Raw genomic sequence first — 19530 nt, forward strand, 5'->3', positions numbered from 1 at the left:
CACACACACAAAGAAGTTTGCTTTTAAAGTTTGCTTTAAAAAAGCAAACTTTAAAGGTAGAGAAAGAAAAGAAAATGAATCCCCAATCAAAAGAATAGTAAAGGTTAGAGCAGAGATGATCAGGTTAACTGTGCTATGAAGGAGACACTAGGTATCCGCAAGGCAAACATGGTGGCTAGTGATCTGATGGTTGCATAACTTTTATATTCTAAAGCCCACTGCTTTTTATATACCAATATTGAGTTTATGCTATATTAGCTATATCTCAATAATTAAAAAATTTTAACCAGCTCTTATGAAATAATTTTTTTTACAAGGAAAGAAATCCAATCTCTTTAGATGAAGCATCTGTCTAGGGTGCTTGCCACATCCCTACTGGAAAAGGTCTTGCTACCATGTCGGGTCTCACTGGTTTCCATGGTCATGTCTCTTTAGCTCAAGTAGAGAAGCATGAAGAACCAGTTCCCATGGGAAGCCCAGATTCCCATGCTGTCAGTGAAGGGCAGAAATCTGTAGGAATGCCCAAAACAACACGGAAAGGCAAGGAGAAGTCTGCCGAGAAAGAAAGATCAGCCAAGGAAAAGCAAACTCCTCGATTCGAACCCCAGGTGGGTGCAGACGGGATACTCTCCTATGGAACAGAGCTGGGGGCCACTTGCCAAGTGGACTGTGAGGGGAAGTTAGCAGTAGAAAGCAATGGGGACTCCAGAAGTGAGGGATCGTGTCCACTTGCATTTAAAGATCTCTTGTGCCCATGGGAGTATCATGAAGTACTTGCAGGTTTGACTGTATCCTCCCACTCATCTGTTAGCACTTACACAGTTCTCTCTCTCAGTCAAAACTCCATACTGGAAAAGTTCCTGGTCAACTCACTTTCGGAGCTGTTTAAAGAGAAAAGCTAACATTTTAAGTAAGAAAGAAAAGAATTCTCATCTATGAGACTTGGTTCTCATTAAAACGCTAAGAGAATCACATAGGAAGCAAGGTCTTCTGGGTAATAATGAAACCAAATTTTAAGTGAAAACTTTATTCAGTGGCTGAAACCTCCTCCTCTTCATTGATTACATTGTTTCAGATGGACATAGCCTTGATCTTATGTAATATATTCTGCAACCAGGTCAGTTTTAACATTTAACTTGCCTGGTGGGTTCCTTAAAGATCCCACTTCCGGAACCTTATGACTCAAAGCTAGTTAACCAAGAAAACCTTCTCTTCTTCAAGTTGCTTTTGGTTTTAGTGTTTAATAAATCAACAGAAAAACATACAAACCAGTATATTAAATGGAAATTTGGGAGAGAAACTGGCAGAAAAATTACTTGGAGAATAAGGGAGATAAAGAATCTCCTTCTTTGATTGCCCAGGAGTGAACCTCTCCTATCTAAAAGTCAAAACCCATTTCTGCAGCCTCTAGTCCTTGTAAGTGGTTCTATAAACCTTAAAGTATCACTCACTTTCAGAAAGAACCTAGAGGAGCAAGTACATTCAGAGCTAGAAATAGTTAATTATATTACTCAATTTTGTGAAGTATACCTTAAGTATAACTTAGATTTTACTTAAAATGCTTTAAATGTTGTATGTGTTTATGTGCACGAGTGAGTGCGCATTTGCTTGTGTGCATGCTGGTGAATATACTCATGGGTATATCTGCAGGTCTGAGGACAAAGTGTGGGAGGCAGTTCTCTCCTTCTAGCATATATGTCCTGGGGATAGAACTCAGAGCGTCAGGTTGGGTTGCAAACACCCTTACCTACCTCACTGGCTAGCTTTTATTTTTAAGCTGATATAGCCCAGAGTCCCTTAGGAAGTCAATTGGAGATGTACAGATTGGTTTATGGCCATGTCTATAAGAAATCATCTTCTTTGAGGATTGATGGAGGATCCACACCCCTATAGGCAGCACACTCCCTACGCAGGTGAATCTGGACTAAGAAAATTAGCTGAGCATGAACCAGTGAATGAGTCACAAGCAGCCTTCTTCTATGATGTCTGCTTCAGTTCACGATTGGGCTTTTGTCCTGACTTTCTTCCAGTGATGGACCTCAAAGTGTAAGCCGAAATAAACCCTTTCTTTCCCAAAATGCTTTTGGCCATTACATTGATGAACTACAATGCCCATGGCTCCAAGGCCCATAACTTTATTGCATATAATCTTACGCCAGGATTGCATAAAGCGATGGGCATGAACACGTGCTTTTTGGTGTTCTTGTGTGCATGTGATATGCATGAATATGTGTCTCTATGTGCACGTGTAAGAAGGGACATATGTGTGCTTGTGCCTATAGAGGCCCAGGATTGATGTTGGCAGCCATCCTCAGTCACTTTTCAGTGCACTCATTGAGGTAAGCCCCCGCAGCTGACTCCAGAACTCATTCTCGTGGCCTGTCTAGACAGCCAGCTTGCTCCGGGGGTGGGGGGATCCCATCTTTGCCTGCTGAGTGCTGGCATTCCAAGTGGGCCGGTCTGCGTCACGTCATCAGCATTGGAACTCTGGGGTTCTGAACTCTACTCTTCACACTTTCAAAGCAAGCACGGTTTATCTGTTGAGCCATGGACTCGGCTCCACAGGCTCAACTCTTCACTGCTCAATTCCTTGACATCCAACAAATATACCCACTGGGCAGCACAAGGTAACGATTATGCCCATGAACCCAGTGCTGTCATTTTTGCCATCCCTGCACCAAAGTTCCAGGTACCAACCCATCATCTCATTACCATCAGCTGTCACAGAGTTCATACAAATGCCTCACACTGTTGAATTCGATGGGGGTGAACTTCCCTGTTTTACTAAAATATGTGCCTGCAGGGTTCTCCCACAGGCAGATGTTTATTTTCAATTGAGTGCTTAGCACTCAGCATAGGAGCATGCTATAAGTTGCCCATTCACTGCCTGATACACGTTTATAAGCTGTTCCCTTCCCTGTAATTGCTGCTGTGGAAAGAATATAATGCGCATTCTCACAGGAGTCTTATGCAAACTATGGTTGTTTTCCTGTATGGTAAGTAGCCAACAGTGAAATCTCGGTTTAGGGAGTGAACCCTTTCCAGAAGAGGAAAGCATTCATTTTTATAAACTCTTTTTTTCCCCTAGCAAATACAAATACCCACTGCTGTTCACACTCAGCAAGAAGATCCAAACAAACCCTACTGGATCTTGCGGCTGGTCTCTGAACACACCGACTCAGATTATGTTGACGTAAAAAAGGACACAGAGCGAGCAGATGAAATACGTGCAATGAAGCAAGCTTGGGAGACCACTGAACCGGGGAGGGCCATCAAGGTCGCCTGCCTGAAAGGCGGTTCTTTCTGTCTTCATTGTTAGATGTGGTTTGGGAGCTCAGCCCTATGGCTGAAGGTGTGGGATTGGGATTTGGATTGTGACCTGAGTGACTGCTCACATGTCCAATCTATGACTCTTTCTGCTTAGCCATGAGGGTTGGATTCACACGGACCCTGAAAAGCTTCAAGCAGGAGAGCATGCGAGTGTTTAATGCCTGCTTTCCTTCTACAAACAGCTTAGAAGGAAAAGCGTGTGCTTCCTCCTTGTGAAGTTTAAATACCTGTCCCTCCGTATGGCAGAGGTTCTCAACCTTCCTAACTCTGCGGCCCTTTAATATAATTCTTTATGTTGTAGTGACCCCCGAAGCATAAGATCATTTCCATTGCTACTGTTATGAATCATGATGTAAATATGTTTGGAGAGGGGGTGACCAAGGGAGTCCAAGTGGAGTTGAGGACCACTGCCTTGAGGGCTTAGATCTTTAGTCTTAGTTAACGGAGAGTTGGCTTGGTCTAAACTACCCTTCTTTGTGTTTTCTTTTTCAATTTTGGTTTTGGAAGCCACATTTCTTCCCTTCTGAGTACCTTGCTCTGGCCTGCACCTCTTGCTGCTTTTCAAAGACCTCACCAGACTGACATCTGTCTTCTAGGCTGCTCAGGCCCGTTTGAAGTACCTGACCCAATACATTAAGAAACCAGTTGAAAGCACCACCTCCGCTCCCAGCCCTGAGACTTTGTCTGTGACTCAGAGCCAGATTAAATCCTCAGAAGAAGGTCAGTGGAAGTCTCAAGCTGCCCAGGAATGTTGGTGGGGCTTCCTTAGCCATAAGGAATCATTTCGAGTTTCTAGTCCCTAGGATTTCGAAAGACCATGAGGCTTCAAGTGAGGACACAAATGGCCTTCTAATAATCAAGGCTCTTGTACATAATTATTTTCTCATCTAAGATTCATTCGCCCATTCTCCACACATAGGCAGAAATGGTTTTCCTCATATAAGAAAACTTGTTGAATATGATGTGGTGCTGCATAGCTGTAACGCTACAATTTGGAAGATAGAGGCAGGAGGATTAGGAGGTCATGTCCATCCTCAGCTATATAGGGAATTCAAGGCCAGCCTGGGCTACAGGAAACCCTGTGCTTAAAAGAAAAAAGATAAGATGAAACCAGATATGATATGAGGTTGTTATTCGGGGTGTTGGTGGCCATGGGGAATTGGAGGCAGGCTTGCTGCTTAATAATATGGCACCTTCTTGTAAGAATAATAATAATAAGAAGAATAAGAATAAAAGAGTAAGAATAAGAGGATAAAATTAAGAATAATAAACAGAGCTGTCTTAGTTAGGGTTTTACTGCTGTGAACAGATACTATGACCAAAGCAACTCTTATAAGGACAACATTTAATTGGGGCTGGATTACAAGTTCAGAAGTCTAGTCCATTATCATCAAGGCGAGAGCATGGCAGCATCCAGGCAAACTTGGAGCAGGAGGAGCTGAGAGTTCTACATCTTCATCTGAAGGTTGCTAGGAGAAGAGTGGCTCCCATGTGATTAGGAGGAGGGTCTCATTGCCCATCCCCACAGTGACACACTCCCTTCAAAAAGGCCACACCTACTCCAACAAGACCACACCTCCTAATAGTAACACTCCCTGGGCCAAGCATACACCATCGCATTCCACTGTTTGGCTCTCATAGGCTTATTCAGACACGCGAGCCTATGGGGCCATACCTAGCCATAGCATAATAAAAAATGCATTTAGTCCAGCTTCCAAAGAGCCCACAAGCTATAGCAGTCTCAACAGTGTTAAAAATCCAAAGTTCAAAGTCTCTCCTGAGGTAAATCCAGTTACTTAACTGTAATCCCCCAAACAAGACAGGAAACCATCTGGGCAAACTCCAAACTGCATCTCCATTTTTTTTATGTCAAAGCTGTCTTTAGATCTCCATTACTTTTTTCATCTTTGGTGACTGTAACAAGATTCTTTATCCTGGCCTGATTCCATTCCCTGTTAGCAGATTTCCTCTGCAGGTATACCATGGCTTTGACATCTCAAATCTTAGGGTCTCTAAGACAACTTCAATGCTATAGCTTCTTGTTCCAGTGTCTGGGATCTACACATGATCTTCTGGGCTCCTCCAAAGGGCTTGGGTTACTTCTTCAGCTTTACAGTCTGTAGCACTCTAGGGTCTGGTTGACTTCACTCCACTTCTGCTGCTGTTATTGGTAATCATTCCACAGTTCTGGCATCTCCAGTACACTGGGAACTTGTGCTGCAAGTAGCCTTTACCAATAGCCTCATAGCCACCTTTCATGGTACCAAGCCTCAGTTGCTTTGCATGACCCCTTCAGTCCTGGGCCAGATCTGCTGCTGAGGATACATCTTTACCAATGGCCTCCCTGGCCTCTCAGAGTGCCAAGCCTCAGCTGTTCTTCACGACCCCTTCATATCTTTAAAACAATACCACCTAGGTGATTCCTACACATTACCAAGTCCAGCTCCAGCATGAGGTACCACCTTGGCTATCTCTAGAACTGCTTTTTTTTGATGTCAGAAAACTTTTCCCAGAGTTCATGTCAATGTTGCTGGTCTCTTCATAATCACTGAAAATTTCTTAACTCCAGACAACCAGCATCAATTTCCCCAGTAGCCCCTTCTATTTTTAACTCTAAAGCCAGAGGCACATGTCTGAAGCTGCCAAGTTCTGTTGCTTGCTGGAATAGAACACCACCCCCTTGTTCTATTACATTATCACCAGCTTTCCGTTTTCCAACTCCTTCACTGCCTAAGCTTGTCTGTCCTGGAACTTATTCTGTAGATTGATCTTGAACTTAGAGATCTGCATGGCTCTGTCTCCTGAAGGCTGGGAGCAAAGGCATGTATTAACAAGCCTGGACTCAAGCTTTTCTCTACTTGGAATTTGCTCTATACTATGGCCTTGAACTCAGAGTTCTGTTTGCCTCCGTTTCCTGGGATTAAAGGTGTGCATCACCATATTTGAACCTCAGCTTAGCTGTCTGGGATCTTGCCCCAAAGTCACCACCCTCTTAATAGACTTATCTCCTTGAACATAGGTTATAGCTCCGTTTCACTTTCTGGTGCTCCTTTATTACTTGAATCATACATTTTATATTTTTCCTTTCTCAGCTTGTTCCTTTTTATTAAAACAATCTTCATGAGACTAAACATGTAATCCCCCAAACAATGTCTGGAGAACAATGCCTCTGCTGGGATTTTTTGAAACTTGTTAATGCAACTAATATAAATCTCTTTACCTCATCCTCTTCAGAAGGACAAAAGACAGCCACATTCTTCACCAAAATACTACAAAACAGTGTGTAGACCACCTACTGAAAATTCTTCTCCACTGGAACCTCTTGAGCCAGGTCTGCACAGTTCAAATAACTCTCAGCAACACTCTTCCATATTACTACTAGGATAGCCCATTAAGTCCCACTTAAAGCATTCCACTGCTTTCTATATCCAATGCCCCCAAATCCACATTCTTCCAAATAAAAGCATAGTCAGGCCCATCACAGCAATATCTCATTCCCTTGTACTAAATTCCATCTTAGTTAAAGTATTACTACTGTGAACGAACACCATGGCCAAGGCAACTCTTATAAGGAGAGCATTTAATTGGGGCTGGCTTAAAGGTTCAGAGATTTAGTCCATTATCATCAAGGTGGGAGGGTGGCAGCATCCAGCTAGGCATGGTGCAGGAGGAGCTGAGAGTTCCACATCTTCATCTGAAGACTTCTAGGAGAAAACTGGCTCCCATATGGTAAGGAGGCAGGTCTCATTGCCCACCTCACAGCCGCACACTTCCTCCAACAAGGCCACACCTACTTCAACAAGGCTATACCTCCTAATCAGGCCCCTACCTGGGCCAAGCAAATTCAAACCAACACAACTACTTTTATGGAGTTATTGTCATGGCTTGGCAACTTGCATTACTTAAATTATAGTTGAGTCTAGTGTCCAAAGGTGATTGCTTCCAAGACCTACAGTGTGTACCAAATTGCACAGGGGTTCAAGACCCTTCAAGTAAATGGTGGTGTGTTTTCATATAATCTGTGCACATTCTCCTGCATATCTTTAATTGTCCTTACATATCTTATAATCATAATTCAACCTTTCTAAGTAGTTGCTATACTGTATCATTAGAGAATATAAAGGCAAACACATATATATGTTCAATACAAAGAAAACTAACACAGAACTAACTCTGTAGTAAATAACCACATAAGATTTTAAATAATATATTTTAATTTATTTCGTATTTATTGTACTATGTGTTTGTGCATGCTGTTTAGAGGGTTGCTACACTATGCATACAGAAGACAGACATTTATATGGAGTCAGGTTTTCCCTTTACACAGATTTCAGGAGCTGAACTCAGGTCACTAGGCTTACACAGCAAGCATTACTTTACCTCCCTGGGTGTCTAGTCATTCTTTAACTATATATGTTTAAAACGTTGTATTAATTAATTAATTTTTATGTTATGTCTATATGTGCTTTTTTTCCTGCATGTATGTTTATGTACCACATATGTGTCTGGTGTCCAAGGGGGCCAGGAGACAGCAGCAAATCTCCTAAGACTATAGTTATAGACAGTTCCCATGAGTGCTGGAGAATCAAACTTGGCTTCTCTAGAAGAGCATTCAGTGCTCATAAAAACTGAGCCATCTCTCCAGCTCTGCCTTAACAAATACTTGATCAATGGTTAGTTGACTGAATCCATGGATATAGCACCAAGAAATGCTGAAGACAAACTATATTTTATTTTACACCTTTATACGAACCCATTGATGTATATTCTGATTTCCAAGATGGAGAATGTCTCAGTAATAGTTATAAGTTTGTGAGAAACAACAGGCCCAGAAGGCATGCAGACCTGGCCCTCCTTTGATCCATTGTCTTGTCACATGTATAGCCAAACTTAACTATGTCCAGGTACCACTGGAGGCAGAAGCAATTCACACCCCAAATCTTTTCATTTCATTCAAATCAGAATATGTGAAAAGTGGATAACCCACAATGGGTGAAAAGTAGAATAACACATGGCTAATGCCTGAGTTGAGGTTGGTTTGTATGATTTCTTCATGGCCAAAGAGTCACTATTAGAATTGTTGCTAGGGAACATTCTCCCAGCATTAGGATCTTCACAACCAAGATTGCTTTTCAGTTCATTTTAAGACGATTTCAATAAGTACCAAGACTCACCAGTCCCTTCCCAAAGAGAAGTGACTAGTTTATGTACAGTGGTCCTAACACTTAAAGACCTCTGCTCTGTCAAACTTGTCCCAATTTTTAAGGCCTCCAATTGGATGTGGTTTTCTTATCCTGAAGAGGCTTCCAGGCACACCTCACACATGAGCCTACAGTAGCTACATCACGTGATGGCATCTCAGATGGCGAATGGTGCTTGTGCCCTGGTAACACACTGCAAAGCTTTGGAATCATGGCCTCCACGTCTGGGTCCTACAAACAAGCCCTGTTAGATTTGTTTGCATGGACTTAGCAGAGTGCAAGTAATTTTTTTTTCAGGAACATATACATTGTGCTATAGGAGAACTAGGTACTGGGAAAGATGCAGACTTCAAAGAACTGCCACCAGTCGCAGCAGGAAGTGTGCTGTGGAAGAAGTGGCAATTGACCAAGACCCTCAGCGGCCTGACAAAATCCTCAAGCAGTGAGAGTGCAGCGAAAGAGGAGCCACTACGGAAGGAGATTCCTGGTGAGTCCTGGTCCTGCTGGTAAGGTAACCCATACACCTGCCTTTGAAATAACACTATGCCACAGGTTATAACTGCTGGTGAGTCCTGAGCCTGCTGGTAAGGTAACCCATACACCTGCCTTTGAAATAACACTATGCCACAGGTTATAACTGCTGGTGAGTCCTGAGCCTGCTGGTAAGGTAACCCATACACCTGCCTTTGAAATAACACTATGCCACAGGTTATAACTGCTGGTGAGTCCTGGTCCTGCTGGTAAGGTAACACATACATCTGTCTTTGGAAATAACACTTTGTCACAGATTATAACGAATACATGTGAAATTAGGGAGCCTCAAAAGAGGAGCTGGAAACACAGCATGTCTCCCTGGCGTATTAATCTAGATTTCTCCAATTGCACCCCTCCCCAATGTCTACAGCAAATGCTGAAAATTAAAAGAAAATGCTGTTGACTAATAATTCTTAAGTAAAATCCAACCTTAAAAACTTGAGCCAAAATAGGAGATGGTGTATGATTCGATTGTAGAGCATTTGCCTAGCACATGCAATGTTCTAAATTCAATTTTCAGCACTAAAAAAAAAAAAAAAAAAAAAAAGCAAAAAGCAAAAAAGTATGTAGTGGGGGGAAGGGGGTGTTTACAGGAAGGCGGGTGAATCTTCCTGAATTCAAACACTGGTGAATATGAGTTTACATTAAATAGCTTCAAGTAAGTATCAAAGGAAATAATCTGGATTAAGAGAAAATAACCTCAGAAACTGATTCATATCTACAAAGAAAGGTCATTTTATATATGTCTGAAGAAATGAAAATCATATTTCTGAATCTGAATTTTTTAAAAATTGATTTGAGAAGAGTAATTGGAAAGCTGTACTTTGACTTCCAACACATAACCGACGTACCAGTAATAGTACAAATGGTGGCCAAGGAACAAGAGCACCATAAGAAAAATGCTTCTTACCCTGATTGCATGACGTGTAAATGCAAATGTGTGTTGTGAAAACTACTGTTAAACATGAAAATAGCAGCATAGCAAAACTACCAGGACATAACCAAGGCAGTGCTGAGAGTGGAGTCTGTTGGCAGGAACATCTTCAAAAAGCAACCTCGCCATCATCATCTCTACAGAGACAGAACTAGAGTCTGGAGACCAGAAAGAAAAACTACAGCACAGATAAATGAAATAAGGACTAAAAATCAAAATTCAAATGAGTAGTTACACTAGATCTTAAGATGGGGTGGAGAATCACAGAAGTAAGTAGATTTGTATTGAATCAGATTTGTGTCATACAACATGAGTTCTTTTCTTTCTTTTTGTCTCAAAAAGTGACATTTATTCAGAGAGAGAGAGAGAGCAAAACAAAAAAGATGTCCATCCCTTGACTCCCTTCCCTCCCCCTCCAGCTTTTCCTTGGCACCCCCAGGACTGAACCCCGGGCTAGGGCCAGCAAGCAGGACAGCCCCTCAAATGAGGTCAGCAAGGTTGAGGGGCATCTCTTCAATGGAGGTGTTGTAGAAAGTCTCAATGTCTCGAAGAGTCCTCTTGTCTTCTGTCACCATGTTAATAGCCACACCCTTCCGGCCATACCAACCACTTGAATGATTCTGTGGACATGGTTTTCCCTGTTGGTAGGAAGGTCATAATTAACGACTAAAGAAAAGTGCTGCACATCAATATCTCTAGCCAATGGGTCAGTGGTAATTAATACTCTGCTAGACCCAGACCAGAACTCCCTCATGATAACATATCTGGTCCATATCTCCATGCATCATGGAAACAGTGAAATCCCAGGCATGCATCTTCTCAGTGAACCAGTCCACCTTCCTTCTGGTGTAAAGCTTCCTCTCCTCTTGTTCTGCATTGATGTAGAATTGGCAGATACCAACCAGAGTCAACTTTTCCTTCTTGACAAGAAGCTGAATGGGGTTTCTCGTGAACTTCTTGGTTACCTCAAGGGCATCAGAAGACATTGTGGCAGACAGCAAAACTACCTCTGTGTTACTGTTGAGCTTTTGGAATATATCATAGATCTGATCCTTGAACCCAAGGCTTAACATTTCATCTGCTTCATCCAGTATGAACATCTTGATGTATTTGGGGGACAGGTGTCTCCAGTTAAGCATATCAAACCCCTGCCAGGGTGATATGGAAAGCTTTCATTTGCAGCTTTTGTACCTTAACACTCATGCTGGTGCCCCCAATACAGGCATGACAAGAGGCATTCATGTAGTCTCCTATCGCCATAACCACCTTTCTTATCTGCCGAATCAATCATAAGTGAGTGCCAGAACCAAAGCCTGAGTGGACTCTGGATCTAATTCAATCTGCTACAGAATTGATATGGAAAATGGAGCTGTTTTCCCAGTCCCAGACTGGGCTTGAACAATCACACCATAACTGGTGATACAAAGAAGAATCGCTTGCTGCTGGATGGCTTCTCAAAACCATAAGCCTTTAGGTATTTATACCATGGAGGAGCGGTTCTGAGAGATTCGTGTCATGGAAGCTATCCATAATTTCATTCCAGTTACTCTCAATGATGCCTTCTGGCTCCATTCCATTGGGGCCATTGTCTTTGGACCGAGAATCCTGACTCTCAGACACGATCCTTAGGATCTAGACAACATGAGTTCTTAAGATATTCACACTTATTCTGTGGCGTTACAGACAGATACAACAATACAAAAGATCCAGTTTCCTTGATGAAGCTAGATGAGCAAAAAATTCTCAACCAAAGCTGACAAACCAGGGAGCTGGATCAGACTTTGAGAGTGCTTGCTGATCCCAAAGAGGACCTGAGCTTTAGAACTGGAATCTATGCCTTCGAGCTCACAACCAGTGAGGGGGAATCAGATGTTTCCTTCTGACTTTCATGGCATATACACACTCATGTGCAGATTACCATCTTCCCCACACACAACACACATACATGTAATTAAAAAGTAGTATGTCTATAGAAAATGTGGTATATTTATACAATGGAATACTACTCAGCAACTAGAAACAATGAATTCACAAAATTTTTAGGCAAATGGTTTGATCTGGAAAATATCATTCTAAGTGAGGTAACCCAATCACAAAAGAATACACATGGAATGCAATCTCTGATAAGTGGATATTAATTAGCCCAGAAGCTCTGAATACCCAAGGCACAAATTGCATAACAAATGACTCCCATGAAGAAGTATGGAGAGGGTTCTGATCCTGGAAAGGATTGATCTAGCATTGGAGGGGAATATAAGGACAGAGAAAAAGGAGGGAGGTGATTGGAGAATGGATGGAGAGAAGAAGGTTTATGGGACAAATGGGGAAGGGGGATCTGGGAAAGGGGAAATCATTTGGAATATAAACAAAGAATATAAAAATAAAAATATTTTTTAAAAAGTAGTATGTCTTTAAAACCCAGACAAACCATATACAACAGTACATTAAAATATTCACTGTGATTAAGTAGGAATCAAACCATTGATATAACTATAGTTCAAAAGATCATTAAAGAGGTTATGCTACATGAACAGAATGGAGGACAAGAAAACAGAGAGGCTGGGCCAAACTAAACCTGCCAATCAGAAGCCCAGTCCTATGGTAACCAGACAATGCATACAGTGTTTTACAAACCTATGCATGAAGGTCTTGTGACCTAATTTACTAGCTCTAGCAGTTCTGTATATAGACACATTTCATCTGCAAACAGCAATGAGATCATTTCATTCCAATTTAAATAAGATTTCTTATTCTTCCTCTTACCTAATTGCTCTGGTAAGGCCTCCAAAGACTTTGTTGGATGAAAGCAATGAAAGTAAAAAATCTTTACCTTATTCCAGACCTTAAAGATACTTCTCTTGACTCTGTTCTGTTCAGTAATGTTAAATTGGTATCCATATGGCCTTTGTCTTATTCATTGAGAAATGAACATGAAGTATGAAAAGGCAAGTAGAGTGATCAGGAAAGACTTCATACCTTCATATCTTACAATTATGACACTGTTGCCTTCTGGAAAAGGTATCAATAGGATCAGTAGCTGAGTGGGCTATGTATGGGGGAAATATAAAAGTGCCTGGAGTCCTTCCAGGTCAGTGAATGTACTGTCAATGATATGTCAATACAAGACTATCAACAGTTATAAAAACCCAACAGTATATAAGACCTAGAGTAACCTTAAAGTAACCCTTGGTGTTTGGGAGGTAACAGAAATTGGGAAATATTGACCATGGGGAAGATATGTGTGTATTTGTAAAATGTAAGCAGAATAGTTCCCAATATTTCTAAACTCCGCTTAGGATTAAGAATTGAAAGCACAGAGATTGAGATGAAAAGACTTTTTTTCTTTGTCATTTCTACTTTTATTGTGATATTAATAACAGTGACTTTGCGTAGCGGGCTGGAGTTGGGTTGGTGGGATAAAGTACCTGCTTGCCATATAAGTCTGACAACCTGAGTTCACTCCCACATTAAAAAGTCAGATGTGGTAGGCGGCATCTGTCTTCCCAGTGTCCCTGAGGTTGGGAGGTGGAGAAAGGACAAGGGGGAGGGAAGACCCCTGGCCAGCTGGCCTCGAGCATGTACAGCATCAGAAATAAGAGAAACTCTCTCAAGAAGGTGAAAGGTGAGAGCTAACTCCCAAACGTTGACCTCTGACCTCCCGGTGCACCCTATGGCATGCATGCTGCAACATCGAAAACAAAGAAAGAAACCGAAGCCCACTGTAGTTTGAAAGTCGCTGAAGAGGGTAACTGTAATTTTACCAGGTGACCCAACCCACTCCTGTTCCTTGGAGAGTTCCAGGAAAAACAAACAAAAACCAGATTCAGTGATGTAGATTAAAGGTGGCCAAGCTTGGGGGTGGGGTGGGGGAGCGCCATAGCAATAGATAGTTGGGAAGCTCATTTGAATAATGTGAAGGTCTTGGCGTTGGATTTTTATGATCAAAGAACCTAACAGATTTATTTAATGTATTGCATTGCTCCCTTTATGTGCAATGGTTTTGCATGTGTTGGATGGGTTTGGTTTGGTTTTGCATGTAAACTATGCCTTCTTTTTATTTTGAAGACATAGGGGTTGGAAGAGTCAAAGGTCACTATCATCCAAAGGCTTCCTATCCGCTCCCTATGGGTATATGGAGTAAAAATTGTCCCTTTAATCTTTACTGTGCTTATTTTTATACATGGCTTAATCCAGTGAGAGGTACAACACTGTGTCTTAAGAACATTTAAATTCTACCATAGTGCTTAGCATGGCTGCCAGACATTTCTAAAACTCTTTAAATTTTCATTTAACTTGTTGACAATGAAACTTTGTAATTTGAGCTAAGAGTCTTTTTCCTCCATCATTTAACTGTAATTAGGAAAAAAGTTACTATTTTCTTCATCTAGCTATACATAAATGTACATAAAAAAGAGGCTAACTATAATATAATTCATAGGAGTATTTCAATAAAATCATAACAAAATCTCAGGGGTGTTCCTAACAGAAAACATTGCTTTCAATGAGGAGCTACAATAGCGCTTTGGTTATTTAATTCTGGAAGCCTGTGTACTTTGCTTTTCAACAGCTCCCCGACCACGATCTCCGACAATTTTGGAAACTTCTCCACAACAAATTCGTAAAGCACTAGAGTTTTTGGATTTCAGTCATTATGTACGGTAAGTTGTACATAACATGTACAAATACATACAGATAAGTGTGTTCATAGATCCCAGTGGATAGTTGCTAAGTAACCAAAAAGTTGAAATTAAATGCCTATTATGTCTTAATTCTGTGTAAGGCTCTAGAGCTACATAATTTTTGAAGCTTAAATTTGTCAAATGTTTCATTATTTTACCCCAACTCATTTACATGACTTTTGTAAAAAAAAATCCTTTGGACCTACATAAAGTCCTTACAATACCCACTACTATTATTTCGTGAAATTATATTTTCTTCAGAACTAAATAATATGACTAATAAGGCCTATCATGTATGTTTATATATTTGATAATGTCGCATTTTCTAACTAGATAAATTCAGAAGGAAACCCCACAAAACACTCATAGTTTCACAGTCACTGACTTTACTGACATTCTCCATAATATTTTATTAAAATATCAATGAGTCAGTATACAGTACTAACCCAGTTTTAAAAAGTCAATGTTTTATTCTGCCATCCATCAGGTTTGGGCTGACTCATTATTAACACAATTCTAAATTACTTTGCATTCTGAAATAATGTTTACTTTCAAGTTCTAAAATGATGCTTGTTTTTTTTTTTTTTTCATTTTGTTGACATTCTTCATCAAGGAAAACGACTGACGAGGCCGTGCTGCAGACAGACGAACTGAATAAGCAGCAAGCGATGCAGAAGGCGGAAGAGATCCACCAGTTCCGGCAGTACCGCTCCCGGATCCTCAGCATCAGAGACATCGATCAGGAAGAACGCTTTAAGCTAAAGGATGAGGTTCTGGAGATGTATGGGGGGATGCGGGTAGGTCTAGTAGTGTAAATGGCAACATTTGCCAAGTTCATTTGAAATAGTAAAACAAAAGCAGGCTTACTCATCTGAGAAGAAAGAAGTCTCAATATTTGACTCTACAATTTACCACCTCCCAGAAAGGAAAGGACTTATCTTATCCATTCATAGTCTCCTTAAAACCCCACTAACCTGTCATAATAGAAATCTACCTTATGAGGTGAATGCAGAAAATTATTGGGGGACACTACTTCACCTGAGTTGAGACAGATTGGCTGTCTCAACTTTAGAATCTTCCTGTTTGCTCTCAGCATTCATGCAGGATACCCCGGAGGCCCAGCAGGCGGGTCCCATGATGTGATAAAGAGAAATGAAATGCAATAGAACGATATTTATTTGGTTTACATGTGTTTAAAAGCTGCAGATCAAAACCACAACTCATCCTTGTGGGTGGCCATTATTCCTGCCCCATTTCTGCAGCTACATTGAGGTACTCTGTACACACACAGTCCAAGGAAAAGCCTTCTGTGCCATGGAAGGCCTAGCTTAATTTTTAAAAAAAGACTGTGGTTCTAGAAATGGAGAGACACAGTAAATGTATAAGGATGGCTATCTGTGATGATAGGGATTTATTGATTTCCTCTTCCTTCCCTAACACATACCCACATTCCCTAACATTCATACCCACAAATACTCTCAAACATGCTCATGTAGACATACATACACTACATACATATATACAAACTCGCACATACACACAGTCACACATGCACATACACATGTTATACACATATATATGTATATGTGTATATATATACATATATATATATATACATGCAAGTAGACACACAAACACACATACACACATTCATACCTACACATACAGGTAGACTCTCTCTCTCTGTCTCTCTGTCTCTGATTCTCTATCTCTCTCTCTGTCTCTCTCTGTCTCTCTGTCTCTCTCTGTCTCTCTCTGTCTCTCTCTGTCTCTCTCTCTCTCTCTCTCTCTCTCACACACACACACACACACACACACACACACACACACACAGGCCCTGAGTGCTACAGAACTTTTTAAGCATTTTATCTATCTTTGACCTTCTTTGATATGCTCTGTCTTTAGCAACCAAAGGGACCTGTCATTCAGGATGAACTGTTTTATTCTCTGGTAACAAACAATCTCACCATTTCAGTGTCTGATGCAGGCAGGGATCTGGCAAACTTGTTTCTTATAAAAGATGGTGATTTTTGCTTTTTGTCGCTGTGGGTCCTATGACTTTTTGTCCAGCACATATATGGCTTCTAATTACCTCACCCTACCAATAGTCCCACAAAATCAAAGATAATACTTAACGGAGTGGGAATACATCAATTAAGCAATACTTTGGGGGAAAAATCCGAGCAAACAATAGACAGATCTGTTTCAGGATCTTTGGCTTATCAACCCTGGCATGTCTCATTCTAAGAACATGTCTAATGCAGCTCAGTCGGGTCCTTCTTCTGCGTATTAAGACACTGTATATGGCTGAAAGAGATCTCATGCAGAAAACTCTCCTGTGACTATAATGACAGTGATATATAATATATAAGGCTATATAAGGGACCATGCTGACCTAAGCATGGCAATTCGGCCATGATATTTCAGTCCAGAAATACACCATTGCAACTTGCATTTCATTGGTTAAAGCAAACCACGTGGCCACTTACAGCTTCAAGGATGTAGCCAACTTTGGTTGAATGTGGGACATAAAGCACCTTAAAGCAATTGTTTCTGGTAGCCAAGCATCCTGGTTACCGATACTTTGTTTCAGGACAAATCTGATAACCGATGGCAAGAGGTTAACTTGACCCTGAGAAAGAATGGAGAAGTATTTATCCATTGTACCAATTGCATAATCATGCCTCGCTTTGATTTTTTAAAGTTATATTCCTACCTATGTATTTCCTTACAGTTTAACATGAAAGTGTAATATAGACTAGAAATATAAATGCATTTAAAGTCTGTCTCTCCTGGAGAAGACCTTTATTCTGCTTTATTCTTATGCTTGAAAGGGAAGAAAGGGAATCGTGTTTCAAAAAAACTGAGTCAGAACCGATGATGAATTATTGTTAAAATTGCATAGGTCCAATAAAACATGGATTATCAGAAATAGGAAATTTCAAGGTCACTTGTCCTTTTGTGTTTAGTAGCTGAGTCAATGCAATAGACAAGGGTGATGTAGAGAAAACATATTTACTGGGACGGTGAATTTAGAGCCTGGTCATTCGCGAGTGAGGTTCAAAAAGGCACCTTTTTTTGACTGTAGCCACTTAAAGAGAAATCCAACAGTAACACATTTCTTATCAAGCAGGAGAAAATAACTCTCTAAAAACTAAGCCCTCAAGTTTACTGGCATATATCACCTGACTGATATCACATACATCCCTAAGATGTTTATGTCTTGTTCTTTTTTCCCTAGCTAGCGCTGTCATCTTGTACCCATGAAGTTCACTTTAGGAATCCAATTTTAGGGTTGTTATCATAGTTTTATTTCATCAAAAGCATTTTGAAGTCTGACTCTGACATCCAGCGATGCCAGCCTCTCAATAAAATCATGCCAGTTGCAGAAATGCGGGGAGGAATAAAAACCTCAAACAATTCAGGATGAAGAGAATGCTTACCTTTTGAGAATGTTCTCTCTGTGTTAGAATCAATCCACTAATCCTTGTTATTCCATTGTATTGGGCTTGAAGCAGGAAGCAACAGTGAGGCCTCCACCACATTCAGAGAGGAAAGAGAAAATGAGAGGTCGGCCAGGGAGAAAGGGAGCATTAGTAATATGAATCCAGTGAACCAAGAACCAAGAGCCAATAGCAAAGCGGTTCTTAAATAGCAACAGAAACAAGAAGTTCGAATCCAGCTGCACGCTGCTGGCCAGTGTCCGAGATGATGTACTGTGATGTACTGCTCCTAGAATGAGAGGAAGATAGTGGGCTAGGTACTTTTACTCAGAAGGCCCGACCAGCTCCGATATATCTTGTCAGAGCTAGAATACAGCTGGCAAGCGAGTGATCTATTGCACACAGTTGCTATGCGACTGACAGGTTGACCCAGAACTCACTCAAAGCAAAGTTCCGCTACCAGCTTCTCTACCTTTATACATTTCTTTCCCTCACTGGTACTTACTTTTTTTTTTTTTTTTTTTGTCATTTACTCCACGTTAAAATCTCACTTGCCATGCATCACAGTTTTGTGTTTTGTATATTTCTAAGTGATAAAGGACAAACCTAGCTCCTGTCCTGTGACTTTCCCCATTAGTCTGCTGGCATCAGGAAAGAATAAAGAAGTATTCACTTTTGCTCGCTTGTTTGCTGCTTGCTTTCTGGTTCTTCCGCATTATTCTCAGTGAGACTGACAGGTGTGGAATTTGTCTTGGAACAGGACTCTGTAGATGAAGCCCGGCAGAAGATCCTTGATATCCGGGAGGAATACCGAAACAAGTTGCTGGAGGCTGAGCGCCTGAGGATGGAAGCGCTGGCAGCTCAGGAGGCTGCAGTGAAGGTGGAGGCAGAGAAGAAGTCTCCGGCTTCCGACCCGCAGAAGAAGAAGAAAGGAGGGAAGAAAAAGTGACGCCCCGCACTGCGCTGTGCCACGGGGAGGGATAGTGCGGGATGCACTAGCGATCACGTTGCTTCTTCATCAAACGTTAGATCAATTGAAACCGGAGAAAATGTTCCTCGCTCATGGTTTCTATAGTTTAATGTAAACATGTTGGTTTTGGTTACAAAGGGTTTGAAGGCACTAGCTTCTCAAATGTTCTAGTTTCGTTAAAGTTGTGAATAAATCCTTAGGCTGTAAATAACATTCTGCGGTTTTCACTCTGAACTTCCTGCATTAAAATAAATTCACATGTAGCGTGTGTGTGTGTGTGTGTGTGTGTGTGTGTGTGTGTGTGTACTTGCCTGCTATGCATTTAGTGGGCAGAATCACTTTGGAGAAGGGCTGTAATCCTTTGAGCAGGGCATCTACTTCCTGCCGCTCACTGTGAACGCCCAGCTGCCTGGGCCCCAAGCTTCCAGATGAGATAATT

General features: G+C 41.2%; 1 protein-coding gene and 1 pseudogene across 1 annotated transcript in view; one reads left to right on the forward strand and one right to left on the reverse strand.

Annotated features, from left to right (window-relative positions):
* Positions 1-19302, forward strand: part of Adgb (androglobin) — a 132588-nt gene extending 113286 nt beyond the window's left edge. The window contains exons 30-37 of the mRNA XM_052169749.1: positions 436-608; positions 2283-2339; positions 3089-3277; positions 3927-4050; positions 8851-9018; positions 14567-14657; positions 15292-15475; positions 18882-19302. Coding sequence (XP_052025709.1) covers positions 436-608; positions 2283-2339; positions 3089-3277; positions 3927-4050; positions 8851-9018; positions 14567-14657; positions 15292-15475; positions 18882-19070 — 1175 coding nt within the window. The 3' untranslated portion in view covers positions 19071-19302. The remainder of the gene's footprint in view (positions 1-435; positions 609-2282; positions 2340-3088; positions 3278-3926; positions 4051-8850; positions 9019-14566; positions 14658-15291; positions 15476-18881) is intronic.
* LOC127674195 (eukaryotic initiation factor 4A-I-like) lies at positions 10327-12981 on the reverse strand (annotated as a pseudogene).
* Positions 19303-19530: the final 228 nt, after the last annotated feature.

The sequence above is a fragment of the Apodemus sylvaticus genome, chromosome 23, assembly GCF_947179515.1.
Source record: "Apodemus sylvaticus chromosome 23, mApoSyl1.1, whole genome shotgun sequence".
NCBI classification, from domain to species: domain Eukaryota; kingdom Metazoa; phylum Chordata; class Mammalia; order Rodentia; family Muridae; genus Apodemus; species Apodemus sylvaticus.